The 19,729-nt window shown below is 52.1% G+C and overlaps 7 protein-coding genes across 7 annotated transcripts; 4 read left to right on the top strand and 3 right to left on the bottom strand.

Moving 5' to 3' along the window:
- Positions 1-314: 314 nt before the first annotated feature.
- BU25DRAFT_253239 (uncharacterized protein) lies at positions 315-1,696 on the bottom strand. The gene has a single exon (XM_033701631.1). The coding sequence runs from the start codon at positions 1,312-1,314 to the stop codon at positions 334-336; it is 981 nt and encodes a 326-aa protein (XP_033555354.1). The 5' UTR covers positions 1,315-1,696; the 3' UTR covers positions 315-333.
- A 2,152-nt stretch (positions 1,697-3,848) lies between these two features.
- On the top strand, positions 3,849-4,577 carry BU25DRAFT_416358 (uncharacterized protein). The gene has a single exon (XM_033707761.1). The coding sequence runs from the start codon at positions 4,044-4,046 to the stop codon at positions 4,401-4,403; it is 360 nt and encodes a 119-aa protein (XP_033555353.1). The 5' UTR covers positions 3,849-4,043; the 3' UTR covers positions 4,404-4,577.
- Positions 4,578-6,854: 2,277 nt separating this feature from the next.
- On the bottom strand, positions 6,855-7,409 carry BU25DRAFT_463930 (uncharacterized protein; the record flags this gene model as incomplete). Its single annotated transcript, XM_033710642.1, has 3 exons — positions 6,855-7,111; positions 7,163-7,267; positions 7,313-7,409. 3 exons carry the CDS (start codon positions 7,407-7,409, stop codon positions 6,855-6,857), a joined length of 459 nt encoding a protein of 152 aa, XP_033555352.1.
- Positions 7,410-8,847: 1,438 nt separating this feature from the next.
- BU25DRAFT_404988 (P-loop containing nucleoside triphosphate hydrolase protein) lies at positions 8,848-10,315 on the top strand. Its single transcript, XM_033705140.1, has 2 exons — positions 8,848-9,086; positions 9,140-10,315. Exons 1-2 carry the CDS (start codon positions 8,945-8,947, stop codon positions 9,874-9,876), a joined length of 879 nt encoding a protein of 292 aa, XP_033555351.1. The 5' UTR covers positions 8,848-8,944; the 3' UTR covers positions 9,877-10,315.
- Positions 10,316-11,496: 1,181 nt separating this feature from the next.
- On the top strand, positions 11,497-11,834 carry BU25DRAFT_463927 (uncharacterized protein; the record flags this gene model as incomplete). Its single annotated transcript, XM_033710641.1, has 2 exons — positions 11,497-11,689; positions 11,743-11,834. 2 exons carry the CDS (start codon positions 11,497-11,499, stop codon positions 11,832-11,834), a joined length of 285 nt encoding a protein of 94 aa, XP_033555350.1.
- Positions 11,835-13,703: 1,869 nt separating this feature from the next.
- On the bottom strand, positions 13,704-17,473 carry BU25DRAFT_380137 (uncharacterized protein). Its single transcript, XM_033704216.1, has 4 exons — positions 16,963-17,473; positions 15,490-16,917; positions 13,939-15,030; positions 13,704-13,889 (listed from the first exon to the last, which is right to left on the bottom strand). Exons 1-4 carry the CDS (start codon positions 17,056-17,058, stop codon positions 13,854-13,856), a joined length of 2,652 nt encoding a protein of 883 aa, XP_033555349.1. The 5' UTR covers positions 17,059-17,473; the 3' UTR covers positions 13,704-13,853.
- Positions 17,474-18,110: 637 nt separating this feature from the next.
- Positions 18,111-19,366, top strand: BU25DRAFT_355046 (cyclin-dependent protein kinase-like protein Ssn3; the record flags this gene model as incomplete). The annotated part of the gene is made up of 2 exons (XM_033703547.1): positions 18,111-18,247; positions 18,292-19,366. 2 exons carry the CDS (start codon positions 18,111-18,113, stop codon positions 19,364-19,366), a joined length of 1,212 nt encoding a protein of 403 aa, XP_033555348.1.
- Positions 19,367-19,729: the final 363 nt, after the last annotated feature.

The following is a 19,729-nucleotide window of genomic DNA, read 5'->3' as shown; positions in this document are numbered from 1 at the left end:
CATTGGGCATGTCAGCACCAAAATTTCAAGCTTCTTCGGCACCCTCATCCGGCGCACGGCCCCTGTCTCTCACACGTCACGCATTCGTTCTCGTTCAGCACCAGCTTTCAGCATTCGACGTTTGGCGTTCGAGACCATTCATCTCGTCGCTTGTCATGACGTCATTGCTCTACTTTGCTGAAAAGCTGTATAGCCTACTACCGTCTACCTGTCGAAGCCGTCAGGGCAAGGCTGGGCACAGGCTTCCTCACCAGAGATGGACGAGGCACGCGACACACGCTCGGTGTTCTTCCTGAGCTCACAACGGTGTATTCCGAGTCTCAGCAATGGAGATCAAGCCTCCCTCTCTCCTGCTGGTAGCTCGGTCTCTGATCCGCCATCCACTGCCTCAGCCTTGCCTGGGCGCGACTTCTTGACCTTCTTCGGCGGCAAAGACCCGAAACAGAGCGCCCACTTGATAATGTCCCTCTTCCTCCGCTCCTTGTCCGATTCATCACCTCCGTCGTCCTTGCTGGCGTCTGGACTTTCCTTCTCATCAACGTTTACCTCCGTCGTCCTCTTACCATCTTCGCCCTTCGTAAGCACTGCACGGTTTTGATGTCCTTGCGAGGCCGAAATGCGTTTCAGCTTCAACTTAGCTTGTTGTTCTTCGACATGGCGTGGTGCCTTGTCGCTCTTCAGCATAACTTGGTATCTTGGATTCTCATCCAGGTGCTCGATGAAACCGCCCTGCTGTGCCGTTGGCTTCCTCGCAGGGGGAGAAATAGTGGGCCTTTTCACCGGCGGAGCACTCCGGAAAGCGCTCACAAAGGGAGGAATGCGGGCTTTTGCGCTGTTGGCTTCCTGGCTGGACGGCTTTGGCTGGTGCCTTCTGAGGAAGCGATCCCTCCAGCGACGTTTGTTGAGATCCTTCGAAGGAGGTGGAGGGTGGGTTGTGCGATCGGCCCAAGAGGCCTTCCACGTGGTCCAGGGATTTACTTCAGCATGTGTCCACGCCGTGGCATCCATTGACAGTGCACGCGGAGAATCGTGATACGCGGTAGCTAGCCATGCGGGCGATTGGGTCATTGGGACATTCGCGAGGCTTCTCAGGTCGCCATATCTGAGGTTCTTCTCCATTACGAAGTTGGAAGACGCCGTGGCAGCGAGAAAGCGGAGGTAGTCACGGTGGATTCGCGTGTTGTTGACGTGGGCATCCCGCGCTTGGAGACGACATTGCCTCTCGCGGTACATCTGTCTTGTGCTGACGCTCTTGAGTGTTTCCTCGGGTTGAGGTGGTGGAGCTGCTGGCGTGAACTGGACGAGCGGCGCCATGTGAGGTCCTGGCTCGACTGGAGACAACCATATCTGAGGGCCCTGTGCATCCTTGGGTGGCTGCAGGGTCTGCAACGTCTGCCTATTCTGTAGCACCTAGCTCTGGGCAAGACTGGTAGAGTGGGCGACGATAGCATTGTACGTGCGATGCTGGTTGAATCCGACATGCTCATCCAGTACGTGCTGGAACTGGTCTGGAGAATCCATATTAGATGGGATGGTATAACTAACGATGGAAGTAGTAGTGAGTGGATAATGATGGGATGGCTGCTCGCGGAGCGACTGTGTATGTTTGTTGTTATGAGGACGGAGGAGTTCAAAGGCTGTTTTGGAGTCAGAGCCAACTGCCACTTCTTCTTTCGCTGACAGCAGGCAGCAGCGACGACTCGTCAACCTGAGCCCTCACCACTCCACGTGCAACAGAGTCGTGACCCTAGCGGTAGACTCATCCATGGATGATCACGAGACTTTCTGATGTGCTTCCAAGGTGAAGGCAACATACGTGCCAGGTGGCTATAAGAGGCATGACGATGCTCTTCCACTCACCTTTGGAAGCACAAAAAGCGCACCTTCTTCTATCCCTTTCCTGTCACCTGCAACTACGACTGCCACTCTCAAAACCACTTGCGCCTTCCTCCAGTCGACCACGATATCTGCTACACCGTACATCGTGTCATTCGACCCTCAAGCAACCACTCGCTTACCAAACTATCGCTACCACATCGCCACTACCATGGCACCGGTAGAATTCCATCGCTACACCGATGCCCGCGGCGACACCATCATCTACAAGTTCGACCCGGACATTGCGCGCAAGTCCAACCCAGCGTGGCCCAACGACTCCGCAGTCAGCGTCTACCATCACTACATCATCAACAAATACTGCACCGTCAACTATCACTCTGACTTCCTTCCCCTAGACCTCGCCATGGACCGCTGGCGCAACGACAAGCAGTCCTCGCAACCCATCATCGGCATGGTCATGCACAAGGAGGACGCCCACGCAGAGGATGGCTGTGGCGCGCAGCTGAAGACGCAGTACATCTGGAAGGGCTGGGCTCATGGTGAAGGCTATAGGCGAGGCTGGGCTAAGCTGTGTGTCTCAGGACCTCCGGTGAATGGCTTCTCTGTAAAGTCGCCGCTGATCTGGAAATGTTAGGGAAATGCGCGGCCTCGGTGGGTCGAAGCGAGTCATTGTCATGCAGCGGGATAAGAGCAAAGGACCCACTGAGCCTGTCTGGAGCCCACTCCTCGAGTGAAAGTTGTGGCGCCGATCGGAGAGAGGAAGCGGAAGGATTCGAAGGATTTACAGGAATTGAAAGACTTGTATGCAATGGAAGCTGAAGAGTCACTGGAGGCTATGGAGGACCGCGGAGGCAGCCAGAACAGCAATTGGTCCAATATATTGGCCGATCTTCCGGATAAGCAACAGCCGCAGGTCAAGATGAAAGGCGGCATGAGGGAGTTGCACAATGAGCCCGAACAACCTATTGAGGGGCACGAAAAAGACGAAGATGAAACAGCTTCCACGCCCAATCAAGAGCCCGATAAGCGCAAAAACAGAAAGGAAAGAAGGAGGAAGTGGAGTATACTATTGATGACCCTGCGCCGAGCATTGCTTTGGAAGATATACCAAGCGATGCGGCGTGAAATGGACCAGATTATTAGAATGGGATCCCAGAAGTTGGATCGGATCGCCAGATTTTGTTCTCAGCATCTGGACAAGATGGCCAAACTTGGTACTCAGGAGAGGCAGACCATCGATAAAGTTCTTCAACAACACCCAGACATCTCTCCGGAGGATATGTTAAGCGAGATACAGCGTAGAATGAAGGCAGCTCATCAGCAGGACCCCATTACCGATATGCACGAAGGAAAGCAGGAGCGTGCGGCGAGCAAGCTCTCCAAACAGGACAGGATAAGAGCGACAAGAAAAGGCAAAAGCTGGAGGTAGTCAACAGACTGGCACACGAAGACTGGCCTGGCGTGCTGTGAGTAGAGACGCATCCTCTTTTAAGATAAGTCGGCTGACACGGGGAGAGGTACATACCCAGATAGATTCCTTACTTGCACAATTTGAATCTCCATACTGTTGCCACTAGCTGATATCCGAACCCTTAGTGAAAGGTTGTTTTGATGAACGAGGCCTGGCAGTTATGTTCTGCTTCTCGCCATCAATACATAGTGCATACACGGCACCAGTGCTAGTCTGTATTTTTGCATGTTCTTCTCTCGCAACCGCACCCCCACGAATCGGAAAACTCAACCTGACATGTCTCAATCCAGCCCCCTCCCCACATCATTAGATATCGGCCACGCCATTGACCGGCTCTATGATGCGCCCCAAGACTCATCTCCCTCCCTCCCTCCAGCATACACATTCATTGCCCACACAGGGAGCGGCACGTACGGCGATGTATACTTCTCCCTCCCTACCTCTGCCACAACTTCAGCATGCACTGACACGACGGCACAAGCTGACCTTGCAATAGGGTGCAACGATCTGACGAAACAGACTGTAGCCGCCAAGATGTGTCATGGATCGAGTAGACCCACGCTTGTTAATGAGGTGAAAGCTTTGCGAGTTGTTGCTGCTACCAATGAAATGGCGGAAGGAAACGCGTGTCGCGCCGCGATGGTGAAGTGCGAGGCTTTCCCTCGAACTTCTTTATTACGGAGTTTGTTTGAGCAGCGACGCACATCTCTTAACTACCTCCACCCTCCCTTTGATGTGCAGTCTGGAAGATCTCAAGTCTCATTTCGAGACTCTGTCCGAGGTCTTCACGTGGCTCATCAACATCAAGGTAGGCGAAGCACTAAAGTGGCTGCACCAAGTGTGTAAACCCGGCATCGCACACGGTGACATACACTTAGGCACCATTCTCATACGCTACCCATCCCTTGACCTAGACGAAGAACTTCAGCTGCCACAAGTGAAATTGATCGACCTCGGCACTTCAAAGACCCAAAACGCCGAGCCAGGCTACGAATACACCATCCTCTACAACCAAACTATACGCAAAGATCAAACCACATTTCTATTCGTCCTCTCTACACTGTCAGATGGCACCACAAGTAGAAATCAGTGAATTCCGCACCTTTGTAAAGCAGGCGCTGGAGAAGAGTTCCTGGGACCATGAGGAGAGTTTGGACGAGCTGGGGAGGAGGTTTGGAGATGTTGCTGGACGGGAGCTGGGGGCTGTTAGGGAGGAGGAGTGTATGGAGATTTGGGGGGTTGTGATGGTTGTTACAGAGAAGCAACGGGAGAAAGTAAGGGCGAGGATTGGGGGAGTTGTTGGATGGAGGGAGTTGAGTATGTTGTCTCGTAGGGTGTCAGACAGGCCAAGCGTTCTCCGATTGGCTCCAAATTTCCTCCAATTTCAGCATCGTTCAACAACAATGCCTCATCTGGCGATTCACAGTTGCCATGTAGATTTGAAAAACCGTATTGTTTGCCATAGCCTATCGCAATGATGATGGACCTGGTTTTGGCAAAGGTGACGAGACGCTCGTTAATGAAAGCGTAAGAAAGACCTGGGAGTTAGACACCGCAGATTCCGAGTGTCGCAATCCACTTCGCAGTTCTGCGAGAATGTAGATTCATTCCATCCCGACCATCACTTGTATGCCTCCAGAGTACCTCATCCAGGCTTCACCGGCCTTCTTGACTTCTTCCTCATCCTTGCGAAGCGTTGCATGCCTCTTCAGCACCTTCTCAAGGTTATTGAACGCCCCGACCTTGTTGAACCAAGTCTCTGCATTTGTTGCCAACATTGCATCGCTGGCCTTACAGTTCACTGCATAGACACTCGCGGCATATCTTCTCTCCGAATCGAATGTCATATTACGAATCAAGGGTACGTCGAACTCTATGTGCTGCAGAAAGGCCTTTCGGGCAAGTCTTGGAGACCATCACGTTAACCTTGGTCCTGTGAAGATGCTGGGTGGCTTACGCTTGACGCGCCAATCGTGGTATCTGATGTAGTACCGTGAGTTGGTCATCTTGTGGTACGAGCAATTCGTGAGAATTTGTCAGTACCCAGGGAACGTCCCCTTAGCCCTATGGGTGGTTCGGATCTGTCCGCTAGTCCAACTGGGTCTAGCTCGTTCACAGCAATATTTCTCCTACTCACTTCGTAGTCTGGACAGACAGAATGACACACAATACTTCTCAACCGTTCCCATTGACAGAATTACACAGAGCAGTCCGTCTGCGAAGACACCGTAAGTGTCGAATTTTGCCTTGGTCTTGAGGTAAAGTACTCATCGAGTGCGCAAAACAAACGTGGATGAGCCTCTACGTAGAGGCGATTGAATTTTTCGAAGTCCCTAAGGAAGTAGGTAAGCAGAATGATCATCATAAGTCCCCACCTGATTGGAGGGAGCAGCGACGCTCTGGAAATGGGAACATGGGTTATGGAGCGGATGAGGATTGAAAGGGTAAGCGAGAGACGGGCGTAGAAGCTTCCAACACCGACCATTGGCGAGAGGAAGGAAGTGGCGTATATTCGCTTTACCTTCATTTGAAGGCATGTGAATGCTTTTGATTTCAATATGCTCGCAGATATAAGCGCGACTGGTTAACGCTCTGCTTCTTTCGTTCGCAACCTGTAAACAGCCATAGTACTCCACTATCCGTGCTCAAGACAACGTCGTGGCATATCTCAGCTTGTTATCTTTTCTGATGTCACCTGAGCGCGTATAGTGTCCTCCATTTTGACCATACCCTGAAGGCCTTTCACTCATTCAAGCCATGAGCCAGTCCTCCATATCGTTCAGCGCAGCAGCCTTGCTAGAGTGGAACTCCTGGGTAGATACCACAGTGCTCTTGCCACCAGACTTGTTTTTTGCCATGAATTCACCCGTCCATTGCTCAGCAGAAAAGTTATGATCGTTAGGCGCCGGCTTGTGCTTGCGAACGAGGATGTTGGTGTAGAAGCGGCTGCGTTCTTTCGCCACCACTGTGATAAGATCTTAGTAATGCTCAACTTGACGCTAGAATCGGTGATCCTCGAGGTCTCGATGCTACGACCTACCTTTGATGCGCTCGGTCTGGTCTTGATGACGGAGGCAGAGTTGAGGTAGTAGAAGCGCGTCATTATAATGAGAGCGCACAGGACGGTCAAGGCATCGATGACATCTGTCGTCACTCTGTCAATCTGGAGCCACGAACCTCCAGACTAAGCTTACCCATGCCACTAAAGGGGTCGCGGTGACCTCTCAGAGTACGGATGAATGGGTTGATGATACCCATGAAAAGGCCATGGAGTCGAAGGATGTCTATGGGACGCATCATCTTTGCGAACGGAAAGACGATTGTGTGGAGGTATTCAGTAAGGACGAAGGTGTTGGAAAGGCAGTTGTTTGCGAGGAGGATCAAAGCGAGCACTGGCTGGAGGATAGATGTACAAGTGGCTTCCACCTCACCGTAATTGTGCACAGACCTTCCTGTCGAGCGTTACGTTCAAGCTCTCACACTCTATCGATCCAGATCTTGATCGAGGACCGCTTTGCCTGCATCCCTCCCTGTGTCCTGAGTCCTACATTTGGTGGAAGTAACCTGAGAGCTCCTGGGCGGCGTCTGCTTTGTTAAAGTGACATCTCTTCGTCGAGGCCAGGAGGTGTTCACAATCCTTCTTGTCCATAGCCTTCACCTCGCCAACCCACCTGTTATCATACGCGAGTCGGGTCCACCATGTTGGTTCCAATCTGCGCACATTGCCCTCCACGTTGACGTATGTGGGCTTTAGAGGCTTCTTGGAATAGTCACATTGGCTGTTGGATGCGATGATGATGTCTAAAATCATTGTCAGCAACGACTGGAACGGAGGCTATGGCTGGCATTTACCCTTGACGTGCTGGATGTGTCCCTCAATCACCGAAGCAGAGTTGAAGTAGTAGTAACCGGCAATCATCTGCAAGGTCCACAGAATCGCGATGATGTCCACAACACCTAAGATAATCAGGCCTGAACATCAACGATTCAAAGTGATGTTACCCATGTTAGTGACAGAGAGTCCTTGTGCGTGAAGCAGTGCATGGCTGATGCCAAGGTATAGACTAAGGATGTGTACGAGATTCAGAGGGTGCAACATCGTTGCGTTTCGAAGAGGTGCAGACTGAATGAGAGCGAGGTGAGAGGAGGAACGGAAGGTGATGGGCTTGCAAAGACAGAAGGTGCGAGCACAGGCCACAAACAAATGCTGGCAGCAACAAATCTCTGACTTTCCGGGACCCGCAAGTTTGGGCAACGTGTTTGAGGAAATCTGTAAGCACGGGACATATGATGTTAGTCTACCTTGAAGCTGTTCGGTGCACTCATGGATCGTAGTCACCTCTTCGCAACCTATACCACAACAGCCGTCGACATCCTCCACTGGACAAGCTGTGCAAACACTCGTCCCACTTCAAATTGTGGAAAGCTGACTTCTCGTCTGCACCCGTGCCTTAACCTACCGCAAGTACACACCTGCTGTTGATTTGGCTTGCTATCATTCCATGCACAATCGCAGTGCACTTGGTTTGCGTTGTTGAAGGCTCATACCGGCGACGCTCGTACTTGACACTAATCTTGAATGTGTCGTAGTCGCGATACAGGTGCCTTGCCGCATCTGCTGCGTGATTAGTCGCTTAGGCTTCTAGAAATGCGCTGAGCGTACCATGCAGTTGTTGGAACTCGATCTCACAGCTTCTGCCTCGGTGACAGCGCCTTCTAGCCTCGTTCCAGGCCGAGTACGGACTTCCGGTTCCAAATCAGAAGCCTACCACTACGCCGCCAGAGACGGCTGTGAGGACGAGAGCGGGCCTGTTGAACTTGAGAAGCGCTATGGCTATGGCGAGTATACCGGGAACAGCTAACGCGATGACAGGGTCGAACAACGGTATGCTAGTACGTGGAATACCTCCAGAGTTGGCCATGCCGATCTCGGTAGTGAAGCTAGGACAAGGATGTTTGCTGAAGTGGAACAGGGCGTGTAAAGACAAAGAGCAGAAGCATAAGGTTAAGGCACGAGTCGCACGTTTGCGCCCAGCCTGGCCTCATGGAAGCGTGGAAAAAAAGCGCGAAGGAAGGCAGAATGTTGACAAGTGGAGTACACAGAGCAAAGCTTACCACAACATTGCATCTGTTGTGCTCGATGTTGCGGAGGTGATAGTTGTGATATGCGTCTTAAGACATTCTTGTTATGAAATGATAGAACAAGTACAAGGATATGATTTTCCACGCACGATCTGCGCCTTGAACGGAAGGGCTGAAGACGGCAGTATACTTCTTGAGAGTGAACTCAGTACCAGTCAAAGATGTCAATAAACGGCAACATGCAGTACGTCCTACTTTAAGCCAATTTTGTGGGTGTGTGAGAAGCTCCTGGATCCTTCATCGAGGCTGAGTCAGAGACGGCGCAGATAGCTTGACGATGTGTCGTTGAAGTTGAGGTTGAGAAGCACCTTAGGACCTGCCCAATTCGGCACTAGCCACTCTTCGGCATCTCATGTTCGTCATCACCGCCCGCGCCAGTGCGAGTCACGGAACCCCCCACCTTTACGTTAGTTTACAATACAAAATGTAGCACATCACCACGAGGTCTCAACGGCCTCCCTCGTATTCCATCAAACATACTCGAATTTTACAATGTCGACTCAAGCCAACGGACAGAAGCTCGCGCCGTCAATTGACGTGAAGAACCTGAGCTATGCGTTCCCAGACGGTTCGAGCGGGTTGAAAGACGTCTTTCTGAACCTGCCGCCCGGCAGCAGGACACTTCTGATTGGAGGTATACAATGCATACAAAAGCTCAATCTCGTTGTAGTTGCTAATAAGGTGCAGCCAATGGTGCTGGTAAGACGACTCTTCTGCGCCTGCTCTCCGGCAAGCGCATGGCTCCTGCCGATTCCGTTTCGATCGCAGGTGTCGACCCTTTCAAACAAGGCCTCGAGGGTGTCACCTACCTTGGCCTCGAGTGGGTTCTAAATCCCATTGTCCGCACCGACATCGATGTCGTCACCCTCCTCAACTCCGTTGGCGGCCAGTACTACTCCGAGCGCCGCGACGAGCTCGTGCAGGTGCTTGACATCGACCTCACATGGCGCATGCATGCCGTGTCTGATGGTGAGAGGAGGAGAGTACAACTGGCAATGGGTCTGCTTCGACCATGGACGATCCTTCTGCTGGACGAGATCACCGTCGATCTAGACTTGCTCTCGCGATCGAACTTCTTGGCTTTCCTGAAGAAGGAGACCAACGAGCGCCCCTGTACCATCGTATACGCAACACACATCCTGGACAATCTCGCAACCTGGCCAACCCACCTCGTACACATGTCGCTTGGCAAGGTCAAGAAGTGGGGCAGCGTGGACGACATGGGCGTGAAGAACGACCCCGACTCCAGAGTTTTGTCTGGCAACAGCGAACTTGGTGAGCTTGTGCTCAACTGGTTGCAAGAGGACCTTGACGAGAGAGGTCCCAGGAACGGCAGGAATGCTCCACGCTCCGAAGGCAAGACCTACCAGAACCTTGAGGGCAAGGGAGGGTACGGCGCAGAGAAGAAGGTTGAGAAAGAGTAGAGCAAAGACATAGACGGAAGACGTAGAGGCGGAGGCCTGCTTCAACAACGCAGACCGCTGGAATTCAACAGGCGTTCAGAGGCTTCTCAACGATGATACCCCATCTCGTATTTCAACATCAATACATTTTTGAATATTAATAGCAGTAAGATCTACATCGTACTTGGTTGCTTTTTTATCGCTGCTGCAAGGTTTACGCTGGACTGATGTACGGCTGATATCAACGCAGAAACGTCACCACACGCAAGGCTGCGATCAGTTCAGGACAGGAGCTCGTGGTGCTTTTCTTTCTTACTCGCGCAAGTACATCGCCCTCGATTTGTGTTTACCTACGCGAATCTTTTGGAACCAGATCTCAACGTATGTTCATTAACCAGAAGTCGCGCACTCGTTGCGAGCCGGGGGACCAACTCTTCATGTTTCAAAGCCACAATTTTTGGAAACAGGTATAAAAGTAAACTCAATACTTTGTGGTCCGCCGCAAACATTTCTCCAACCTGAGAGCAACGTGCCCTTCTCAACACAACTTCCAATATGTCGACCAAGCCAAGCCAAATACCGTTCCTCTGCCTCCTTATCAGCCTCGCACACGCACTATTCGCCGTATCCTTCTCTCTGATGATTGTGGCTTCTCGATCGGGAGAAGGGTCTAGAAAAGGCAGCACTCAAGAAGCCAGAAGTGGAACATGCTGCATGCGAGGAGGATGCGGCAGCTGAAGACGAGGCTGACTATCAGTGAGCAACCATGAAAAATCCTGTGTAGACGGGCGTGTAAGATTCCTACTCGCGAGTGAAAGCCCCTGGCAAATTTTTGACCATACCGTAGTCTCCAACACGATTGCAATCAAGTTGACTGCAAACATGTCAAGTAATACACTGCCTGCGGCTTTCTTCGAATTCATTCTGGACCTGATCGCTGCTCCTTGTCGTGGCTGCAACCATCTGCATGGTCATCGATCGCCGCTGCAATTCTAATAAGTACATTGTCGAGCAGATCAAAGGTTTGTATGCTTGACTACCTTCAGAGTTCCATATCGCATCGGATTCCTACTGACATATGGTTACAGAGAATGCAACAAAGCTCTATCCTGGCCACACTGCTTTCGTAGTGAAGACAAAACGCAACAACGAAGATATCGATGATAATCTTCGGAGCTGGTCTGTCGCTATCTTTGGCACGAAAGATGGGGTGCAAGAGCAGCTGAAGATCACAAATTGGTGGCCACAGAAAGCAGTACTGGTCCGCCTATAGGAGGAGATCAATAAGGCTGTGCGCAGCAAAGAAGCGGGGCAGATGGAGTATAAGTGGAGCGCTATGGAAGGTGTTGTGTAGCTGAGTACCTCCAAGGCTCACTTCCAGAGTGCTTCAAGCTGGCCATAGGGTCTACTTGACAGTTATTTTGTGAAGCCACGTCTCAAGCAATCAATGTTCTCTGGCGATTTGCTCTTTCTGTCTGGTCCGAGTACGTCACACCCAATTGCTCGCGTGGGCTCAGTTCTCCCAGTACCAAATCCCACTCGCACGAGCACACATAATATCCCATTTCTGCCAGTTCTAACGCTGTTTGCCCACACCTCTCACCAACTTTAGCACTACATATCCTCCAAAACACCTCAATAATGTTCACCGATCCGTCATTTCCAAAATTCCTCGGCTTCATCGGAGACGTTCTTTCCGCATTACTCCAGCTGTTCGCTCTCCTTCTCTTGGTAGTAGTGGTCGGCACACTCGCAGCAGCTGTCGGTAGGGGCATTATTGAGATTTATGTACGCATTTTCTACTCTGAAAGATTCGTCGTCGGCCGAATCACAAGTATGTATCCCTGACTAACTCCACATCATACCTGGCAGCTAATAAAATCACAGAGTTTGCGAAGAAACTCTACCATGAGCACACTGCTATCGCAGTCAAGACCAAGCGCAATATCAATGAGATGGACTACCACCAAGATCTGTAGGGCTGGTCCGCTGCTCTGTTTAGGACTAAAGGGGGTGTGGAAGAGCAGTTGTGAGTGTTGGAGAGGTGGTCGAAGGAAGAAGCACTTGGGCATCTGGAGCAAAGGCTCAAGCAGGCTGTGCAGAGGACAAATGAGGGAAAGGAGGGAAATGAGGAGGAAGCAGGGTATGAGTGGTAGATACAGAGAGCGCTGTGTAGTTGAGTATCTCCAGTGTGTGCTTTCGAAGTGGCTAGAGTTTGAGAGCTAGGAATGTGGTGTATTGAGCTGTGTAATCGACGTTGCACTTGAGTACCTCCTTGGCTCTGCTTGAGGTTCTGTAACAGCTTATTTTTAAGGGGGAAATGGCAATTCAATACACTACAATCCAGTTAAATTCCGCTAGACGCTGTGAACTACCGATGTTGTTTGCATCAGGCGATAGCGAACGAGAATGTAACGAAAATGTATCGACAATGAATCGTGGTTGCCTCTTCAGTCCCACAAGTACAAAACTTCATTCCTGAACAACTTATATTCTCACCTGTTCAATCTCAGGCCAACACAAAATCTCCACTCAAGTAAACAGAATCTCCAATCAACCTGTCGAAGATGCCGAACGACCAATATATAGGAGATTTCCTCATCGGTGTGCTCCTGGTGCCACCGTTGGCTCCAGCGGCATCTTTATTGGTGGTTTTTTAAATGTACAAACCCCCTGTAATTTGGGACCAATAAAAGCCCCAAATGCTGGCCACTGTAAAATACAATGGAAACTAGCAGGCTTAGCAGGTGAATGTTCACTCTCGTGTGACTGTACTAGGTAGTCCTACATGTCACCACCTACCCAGCCAAGCCCAATTGGAGAAGTTGGTGGGATGGATGAGGGACTTATACCTGTACTCAGTGAAGCTTTTCATGGTTGCATATTCGAAGATTCGCGTCCATGGCTTCTCAACCCATGCTATCGAGATCTACCGCAGGCCTTAATGCATTTTTACTCAAGTTTGAATAGGGCCATTTCCCCAAGCATCAAGAAGATTCTGATTGGTTTGCGATGACCTTTCTGCGATAGGATTGGGCCAATTCAAGAAGTTGGCTATAATGAAAGCCCTGCATTCAAGCTTTGCGGTGCGCAAGGAACGAAGTAGCAAAGCTTCTGATTGACGTGTCTGAAGATTGGGATTGTATACGTGATGATGCAGCCGAGTGTGACGGAGATGTAGATGAACGCGACGACCACGTATTACTTTTCGATGGTCTCGCGAGCTTTGACCCGAATATAGGTCTTGCATAGGGGTAGTACAAGAATGATTGCGTTGAAGATCGTTATTACTGCTACCATGGCGATGTTATCGTGCTCGTCTAAAGTGGAATCTAATTCCCAGAGCGTTCTCTTCCAGTAAGGATGGCGGATGGGAAAGAGAACAGGGGTAGAAAGTGCTTGTTGGAAAGAGCAAGAACACTGCACCAAAACACGTGGCACACATGACCTCCTTACTCCATAAACCGTCACATGTTGAGTATGAGACGAGAGTCAACCGTGAATCCGTGACTGCTGGCGCATAGAGTTAATGAAGTTTTTGTGGTTGGTGTTGAATGTTTTCTGGATGATGCCGTTGTGACTGAGTGGTGGCTGTTTCTTGTATCTCGCGAGGATCAGCCTCGTAGGCAGCTGCAGCTCAGCCGCATGCGCTAGCGGAGACAAGCGCAGCTGGTGAGATGCGACTGCGCCCGTGGTTCCAAGCCTCGTAGATCGCTGGATACCGCCAATCATCCAGATGCAGCAGAATGAGTCGCTGCTTTGAAAAGCGGATGACGCAGCGGATATTCAGTGTTGTGTGACTGCCAGCTACTCGTCTCGTTAGCACTCAGCCGGCACACCGAATTTGAGCAACAACTATCTCATTGTGGTATCTTAGCAACTACTACAGCGCTTCCAAAGCCGCTCAAGATGATTCAAATGTGTCCACCAACGCCAGTGTAAAGTCGCGTCTCTATGCAAGTAAAATTCATTTGTACAGTCGGTCGCACGGTCGGAGGCTACTTTTGGTCCAGCATGTGTTTGAACTTTTCGATCTGTATCTATATTAGCTCTGGTCCAAGATGATGAGGGCAAAAAACTCACCTTTGTGCTTAGGTACTTCTCAACCTCCTCGCTCTTGATGCCCTGCTTTCCACCGGTCTTCCACGCAAGTGGCACCATTGCCACCCTTTCCCTGACTACAACTTCCCTACCAGGTCCCTCGACTGCCCGCACCTTATCAGGGTTGTTTGTAAGCAACCTAATGCCCCTTTCTCCTCCCAAGCCCAGATCCATGAGCATAGCCGTGGCCAACCCATAACTTCTCGCATCCGCCGGATGTCTGAGCAGAACGTTTGCTTCGTATGTGTCATTGCCCAGATCCTGCAGGTTGTACGCTTTCAGCTTCTCTCCCAGCCCGATACCGCGCCCTTCTTGCCGCAAGTAGATGATTGCACCGCCGGAGGGAGAAAGTGTTGGGTCAGCCATCAGGCGGGCGCCTTCGTCCAGCTGCTCACCGCAGTCGCAGCGCGCGGACCAGACGGTTTCGCCGGTGTAGCACTCGGAGTGTATGCGGACGAGAGGGAGATCCGAAGTTGGGGTTTGCACGTCGCCGTTCTCCGAGGAGGCGGACGAGGGCGAGATCAGGCCGTTGTCCAGGTCGGTGACTGTGTCGGCGTTTGGCTTTCGTTTCGAGGGCACACCTTCGGAGCGCTTGATTGCTTCTATCCGCGAACTCGTCCGTCCGGGAAACAGTCGCCCTACGTATGCGCCTCTAGTCATGCGATCGAGCTCTGTTTCCCCGGGTCTTTCTGCATCTAATGATCGCGAGCGGATCTGGTTGCCGAATACAATCGCCAGATGTTCCTTGGTGTCTACATTGTTGCGGTATACATGCAGCCACATCTCATGCCCGGTCGTGGTGGGTATGCGCGCTCGTACTTCGCATTCAACTACCGGCAGCTTTTCAAGCAGCTCGGGTCGCGGCGAATCCGTGGACAAGGAGGTATCCACCGGTACGGAGCGGGGTGGCCGGCGGGGCTGTGACGGCGTGTTGAAGCCGGGTGTCGCTGGAGGCGTGAATGCGGGAGAGATGATGGAGGGCGGTGGGTCGGACCCGCGGTGCTGCGATGATCTTGGCCCGAGGTGGCGTGTTGTGTCCTCCCCTACGGCACTCTCTGAGGCGTGAAAGTCGAACTCATTCCGACTCGGACTCTGCGGCTGCGGTGTGTATAGCGGCGGTAGACCTGGTGACGTATGTGACGGTAGTTCGGGCATGCTGGAAAAAGACATATCCAGTCAATTGGACGCGGCGCGAAAGGCGAGAGTGTACAGGCAGTATCAGAAACGTGTAGTAGTGATGTCTGATGTTGTGACGAGAGCCGAGGGGTTTAGCGATTCATGTCATAATTCCGAAGCCGAAGCCGCTTCAGGGTTCATTTGGAAGCGTGCGGAAGACCGCCGACATTTGGCCGCCGGAGGGGATATGTACTTTGGTAATCAACATTGTAAGCAACACCAAGCAGACAGTGGATGGGATTGGAGGCGAGAAAAGACTGTGTTCGTTTTGCTACCATTTTGTTGCGACACGCAGACGCTCCTCTCGAGTATGTGTCACCCACGTCATCCCACTTCTCTGGTTGAGCGTCAATCGACCCTGCGCTCCCTGTCCCAGACCTCGTCGGCGTTCTTCTTGCCCTTGGTCTCTGGTACATACCACGACAGGAAAGCAAAGAAGAATGCAGAAAGTGCTGCAAAGATCAGATAGACCTTTCCACCCAGCTGCGCGCTCAGCAATGGGAAGAACTGCGCAACAATGAAAGTTGCAATCCAGTTCGCTCCCAGTGCGATACTTTGAGTCGCGTCCACAGCTTCCGGGCCTACAAGCTCGCTGGCTAGGATGAAGGGAACTGGCCCGAGTCCAAGTGCGAAGCTCGAGACGAAGAAAAGCACAGCCAGGGCTGACAGCACGGGCACCGACTTCATGATGCCAATAGCAAGAAAAAGGGAGCTGATGCCCATGCCAGCAATGGAGCCAAGCAGACATGGCTTGCGGCCAAACTTATCCGGGAGAGGTGCACCTCCAGCCGTGATGACGATGTTGACCGCAGACACGGCAAGGTTCAGCAGCGCAGAGTTGGACTCCAGTAGCCCTGCCAGCAGCGACACACCGTACATGACGATGCTGTTGATACCGCTGAACTGCTGAGCCAACATGACCATGATAACAGCAATGGCAGCCTTCTTGTAGTCTGGGTGACGGAAGACCTGCATGATGCTCAATGAGCCTTCTTTGCCGGACGACTTTGCCGCTGCCTGCGTTGAGCCCCCCTCGTTGCTGAGCAGGGTCTGCTCCTCCTCTGTTGTGGTGTTAGCACTGATGAAACGCGACGCACATGGACGAGAGTACTTGCCGCTCCCGTTGGATCCGTCCACTCCCCAGTCGCTCATCTCACTGTCAATATCGGCGTCTGCGCCCCTGATCTTGCGCAAGGTCCTTTTGGCCTGAGTGAGATTGCCCTTCTCAGCAAGGTATTTGGGGCTCTCCGCCGACAGCAGCAGACCCAGGCCTTGCGCAAGACCAATCATGCCACCAACAGCCAAGATGACCCTCCAGTATGAGTCGTGGCTGAGAAAGTAACCCAAAAGTTGCGCGACCAGAACACCAACATTGCACATGATCTGCGTGAAGGCGCCAAAGAAGCCCTTGTTGGCAGGCGGTGCAATCTCTGAGATATACAGAGGCACGATGACCACCGCTGCTCCTGCGCCAACTCCAGACACGAGTCTTCCGAAGGCCATAACGGCGATGCTGGGCGACAGCGCTTCGAAGACGGGGCCGATTGTGAAGAACAGAGTCATAATCTGCATAGCTCTGAGCCGACCGTATTTGCCGGCTAGAGGTGCTGCGGACAGTGCGCCTATCAGTCCGCCGAGTGTGTACATGGAGCCTACGACGCCCCATTGGGTCGGCGTCATCTCAATGCATCGTGGCAGGTTCGGCGTAGCAGTCGCGGTGAGGTCGGTGGAGGTGATCGACCTCTTCTTGCAGCGGATAACATCTTCGGGCGCGTTGAGTTCAGACTGGTGTCGTTAGTGGTGCTGTGTTGAGCTGTGGGTGTTGCATACCAGATGAAAGCCGAACAGCAGCGGGCCCAGGGTCGCAACGAAGAGCATGTACACGAAGTACCCTGTCAGGTCACCGAACCATGAACGCGGGTTCATGGTGTCTGCACAGGGGCTGTAATGAGAAGCTCAAGGGTTGCTGAAGATTTCTACGCGTCTGGACGGCTATACTTAGCTATCAGCTTGGATCGCACAGCTACGCCATCGTGACAATACACGAGGGATGAGGTGCATATACCTGTTTGGTAGGTCGCGGAGTGCCCTTTTGACACGCGAAAGATGAGCTACACTACAACCTCAAACAGGAACGGAGCCCGTTGAACCATCAAAGGCGCTACCTTGTTGTATGGGACAGGCGGAGGCAGCGTGTGATGGTGGTTGGTCATGGGACGAGCTTGGGCGACAAGCGTTCACATGTTGCGGCTCTGTGGGGAGACCATCCAGCTGTTTCAACGAACCTAGATGGCTGCACAGCTTCACTCCTTGAATTGCGCCATGCTTCTTACATAGAACTTCACGTTGTATCTTGAAAAGCATCACCACCTCAAGATCGACCCAAGTAGCCGTCAAGCTTCCCGCGTCTGCAGTTCGGCGTCCTGCCCAGCCCCAAGAGACACTCCACGGCTCCACGCCCCTTGTGTTCCGTCCACGGGACAGTGTCCGCCAAACGCCGCATGCGCGTATGCGCCAGCTGCCGACGTCGAGACAACTAAATTAGACGCAGATGATGCCGAAAAGATGAGCCAGCCGCAGTCGAATCCCCCAACTTCGGGTGGCCCACCTTCTGCTGCGCCAACCGCCCGAGCCGCCCTATGCAGTAACGTTGCGAGAGCCTTCAACGGTCGGTAACCCTTCTGCTACCGCGTCTGGGTGTCACTTTCGCTCTTTGTCGTGTCGTTCATTTCACTTTCCATCTCCTTGTTATTTCTACTTGGTCAGTCTCGTCTAGCGCTTGCTCTTGCTGGTCGTGACTGCCGCGTGGTTCGCTTATTGTTGTTCCGCCAGCCTCGCTGCTGTCAACATCACATCATCTCAACTCATCTTACACCTTTAATATTGGCATCAGCTGTCACCAATCTGAATTGCATTCATCAGCATATTGGAAGGAGTGCTGAAACAGCATCTGAGCAGACACCGGAGACTCCACACCAATGTTCGCAGGATACAGCTCGAAGAAGCGAATCAACGAACGGTACAAGATCGTAGGCTTCATCAGTAGCGGCACCTATGGACGCGTCTACAAAGCAGAAGGCAAGAATGGCCGCATCGGAGAATTTGCCATCAAGAAGTAAGAACCAACAGACCTGTAAGTTGGCGTTGCTGACAGCACAGGTTCAAACCGGACAAGGAAGGCGAACTCCAGTACTCCGGCATCTCACAGTCCGCCATAAGGGAAATGGCCCTTTGCACCGAGTTAGCGCATCCAAATGTTGTTCACACGTCTGAGATCATACTGGAAGACAAGTGCATCTTCATCGTCTTCGAGTATGCAGAACACGACCTACTACAGATCATCCACCACCACAACCAGCCTCAACGCCAAGCCATACCTGCACGAACTATCAGATCGATCTTGTATCAGCTTTTGCAGGGTCTTGTCTATCTCCACCGCAACTGGGTCATGCATCGGGATCTGAAGCCTGCCAACATCATGGTGACAAGAGAGGGCAAAGTCAAGATTGGCGATTTGGGTCTAGCTCGTCTCTTCCACAAGCCGCTCCAGTCATTGTTCTCCGGCGATAAGGTCGTCGTCACAATCTGGTACCGGGCACCAGAGTTGCTGCTGGGCAGCCGTCACTACACGCCGGCGGTCGATCTTTGGGCAGTGGGTTGCATCTTCGCCGAGCTGCTGTCGCTGCGACCTATTTTCAAGGGGGAGGAGGCGAAGATGGACAACAAGAAGACCGTACCCTTTCAGCGCAATCAGATGCAAAAGATCGTCGAGATCATGGGCTTACCAAGCAAAGACCGCTGGCCATTATTGAACTCCATGCCCGAGTATCCTCAGCTTGCTTCGCTCATCGCTGGTAACGCAGCACGTTATCCTCGTCCACAGAGTGACGGCTTGGAACGATGGTACCACCAAACCTTGAACAACAATCGTTACCCTGTTGGTACTGGACCGGACACGCCTGGCCAGGAAGGACTATCGTTGCTCAAGCAGCTACTCGAGTATGACCCACTCAAGCGCCTGACAGCTGAGAAAGCGCTCGAGCACCCGTACTTTACCGTACACGGCAGGCCGTCAGAGAGCTGCTTCGAAGACTCCAAAATCAAATACCCTGTTCGGAGAGTCAGTCAAGAGGACAATGACATTCGTACGTCTAGTTTGCCAGGGACAAAACGGAGTGGGCTACCAGATGACTCTCTCATTGGTCGGCCTGCAAAACGCCTTAAGGAAGGCTGAACACAAGCACTGCAACTACAGAGCTGCTTGTTGCAGATCTGATCCGGTTCTACGATATTATACAGACGACCGCGCGTGCTCTCACGAACCACTATCATTCCCTGCACTCCGTGCGGCATGACTCGTCGAAGCCTGGCTCATGGTAACAGAAAAGCTCACGGCCTGGTACGGGAAGTAGATCAGGCAACACGACAGTTGCACAGGGTGCAAACGTCACACAGCGGGGTCTGAGGGGCAGTCTTGTCATCTCCAACGCTCATCACACAAATTGACCTAAGCCCTCAGACGAGGTCGACAACGTGTAACGCGAAGCTGTGTGGCACAAGGGCGACACCTGAAGTTGCTGACAGACGCCAAATACCC

This window comes from Macroventuria anomochaeta (genome assembly GCF_010093625.1).
Source record: "Macroventuria anomochaeta strain CBS 525.71 unplaced genomic scaffold BU25scaffold_61, whole genome shotgun sequence".
Taxonomy (NCBI): Eukaryota; Fungi; Ascomycota; class Dothideomycetes; order Pleosporales; family Didymellaceae; genus Macroventuria; species Macroventuria anomochaeta.
This window is presented reverse-complemented; position numbering and strand designations above follow the sequence as displayed.

What these genes read in the sequence shown, in the direction of transcription:
- BU25DRAFT_253239 (XM_033701631.1), bottom strand. Translation starts at nt 1,314, where the DNA reads ATGGCGCCGCTCGTCCAGTTCACGCCAGCAGCTCCACCACCTCAACCC.
- BU25DRAFT_380137 (XM_033704216.1), bottom strand. Translation starts at nt 17,058, where the DNA reads ATGAACCCGCGTTCATGGTTCGGTGACCTGACAGGGTACTTCGTGTAC. An exon ending in TCTGGGACAGGGAGCGCAGG is followed by an intron (nt 15,031 to 15,489) that starts GTCGATTGACGC and finishes AGTCGGAATGAG; the next exon opens with TTCGACTTTCACGCCTCAGA. An exon ending in AGAAGTACCTAAGCACAAAG is followed by an intron (nt 13,890 to 13,938) that starts GTGAGTTTTTTG and finishes ATATAGATACAG; the next exon opens with ATCGAAAAGTTCAAACACAT.
- BU25DRAFT_416358 (XM_033707761.1), top strand. Translation starts at nt 4,044, where the DNA reads ATGTGCAGTCTGGAAGATCTCAAGTCTCATTTCGAGACTCTGTCCGAG.
- BU25DRAFT_404988 (XM_033705140.1), top strand. Translation starts at nt 8,945, where the DNA reads ATGTCGACTCAAGCCAACGGACAGAAGCTCGCGCCGTCAATTGACGTG. An exon ending in CAGGACACTTCTGATTGGAG is followed by an intron (nt 9,087 to 9,139) that starts GTATACAATGCA and finishes AATAAGGTGCAG; the next exon opens with CCAATGGTGCTGGTAAGACG.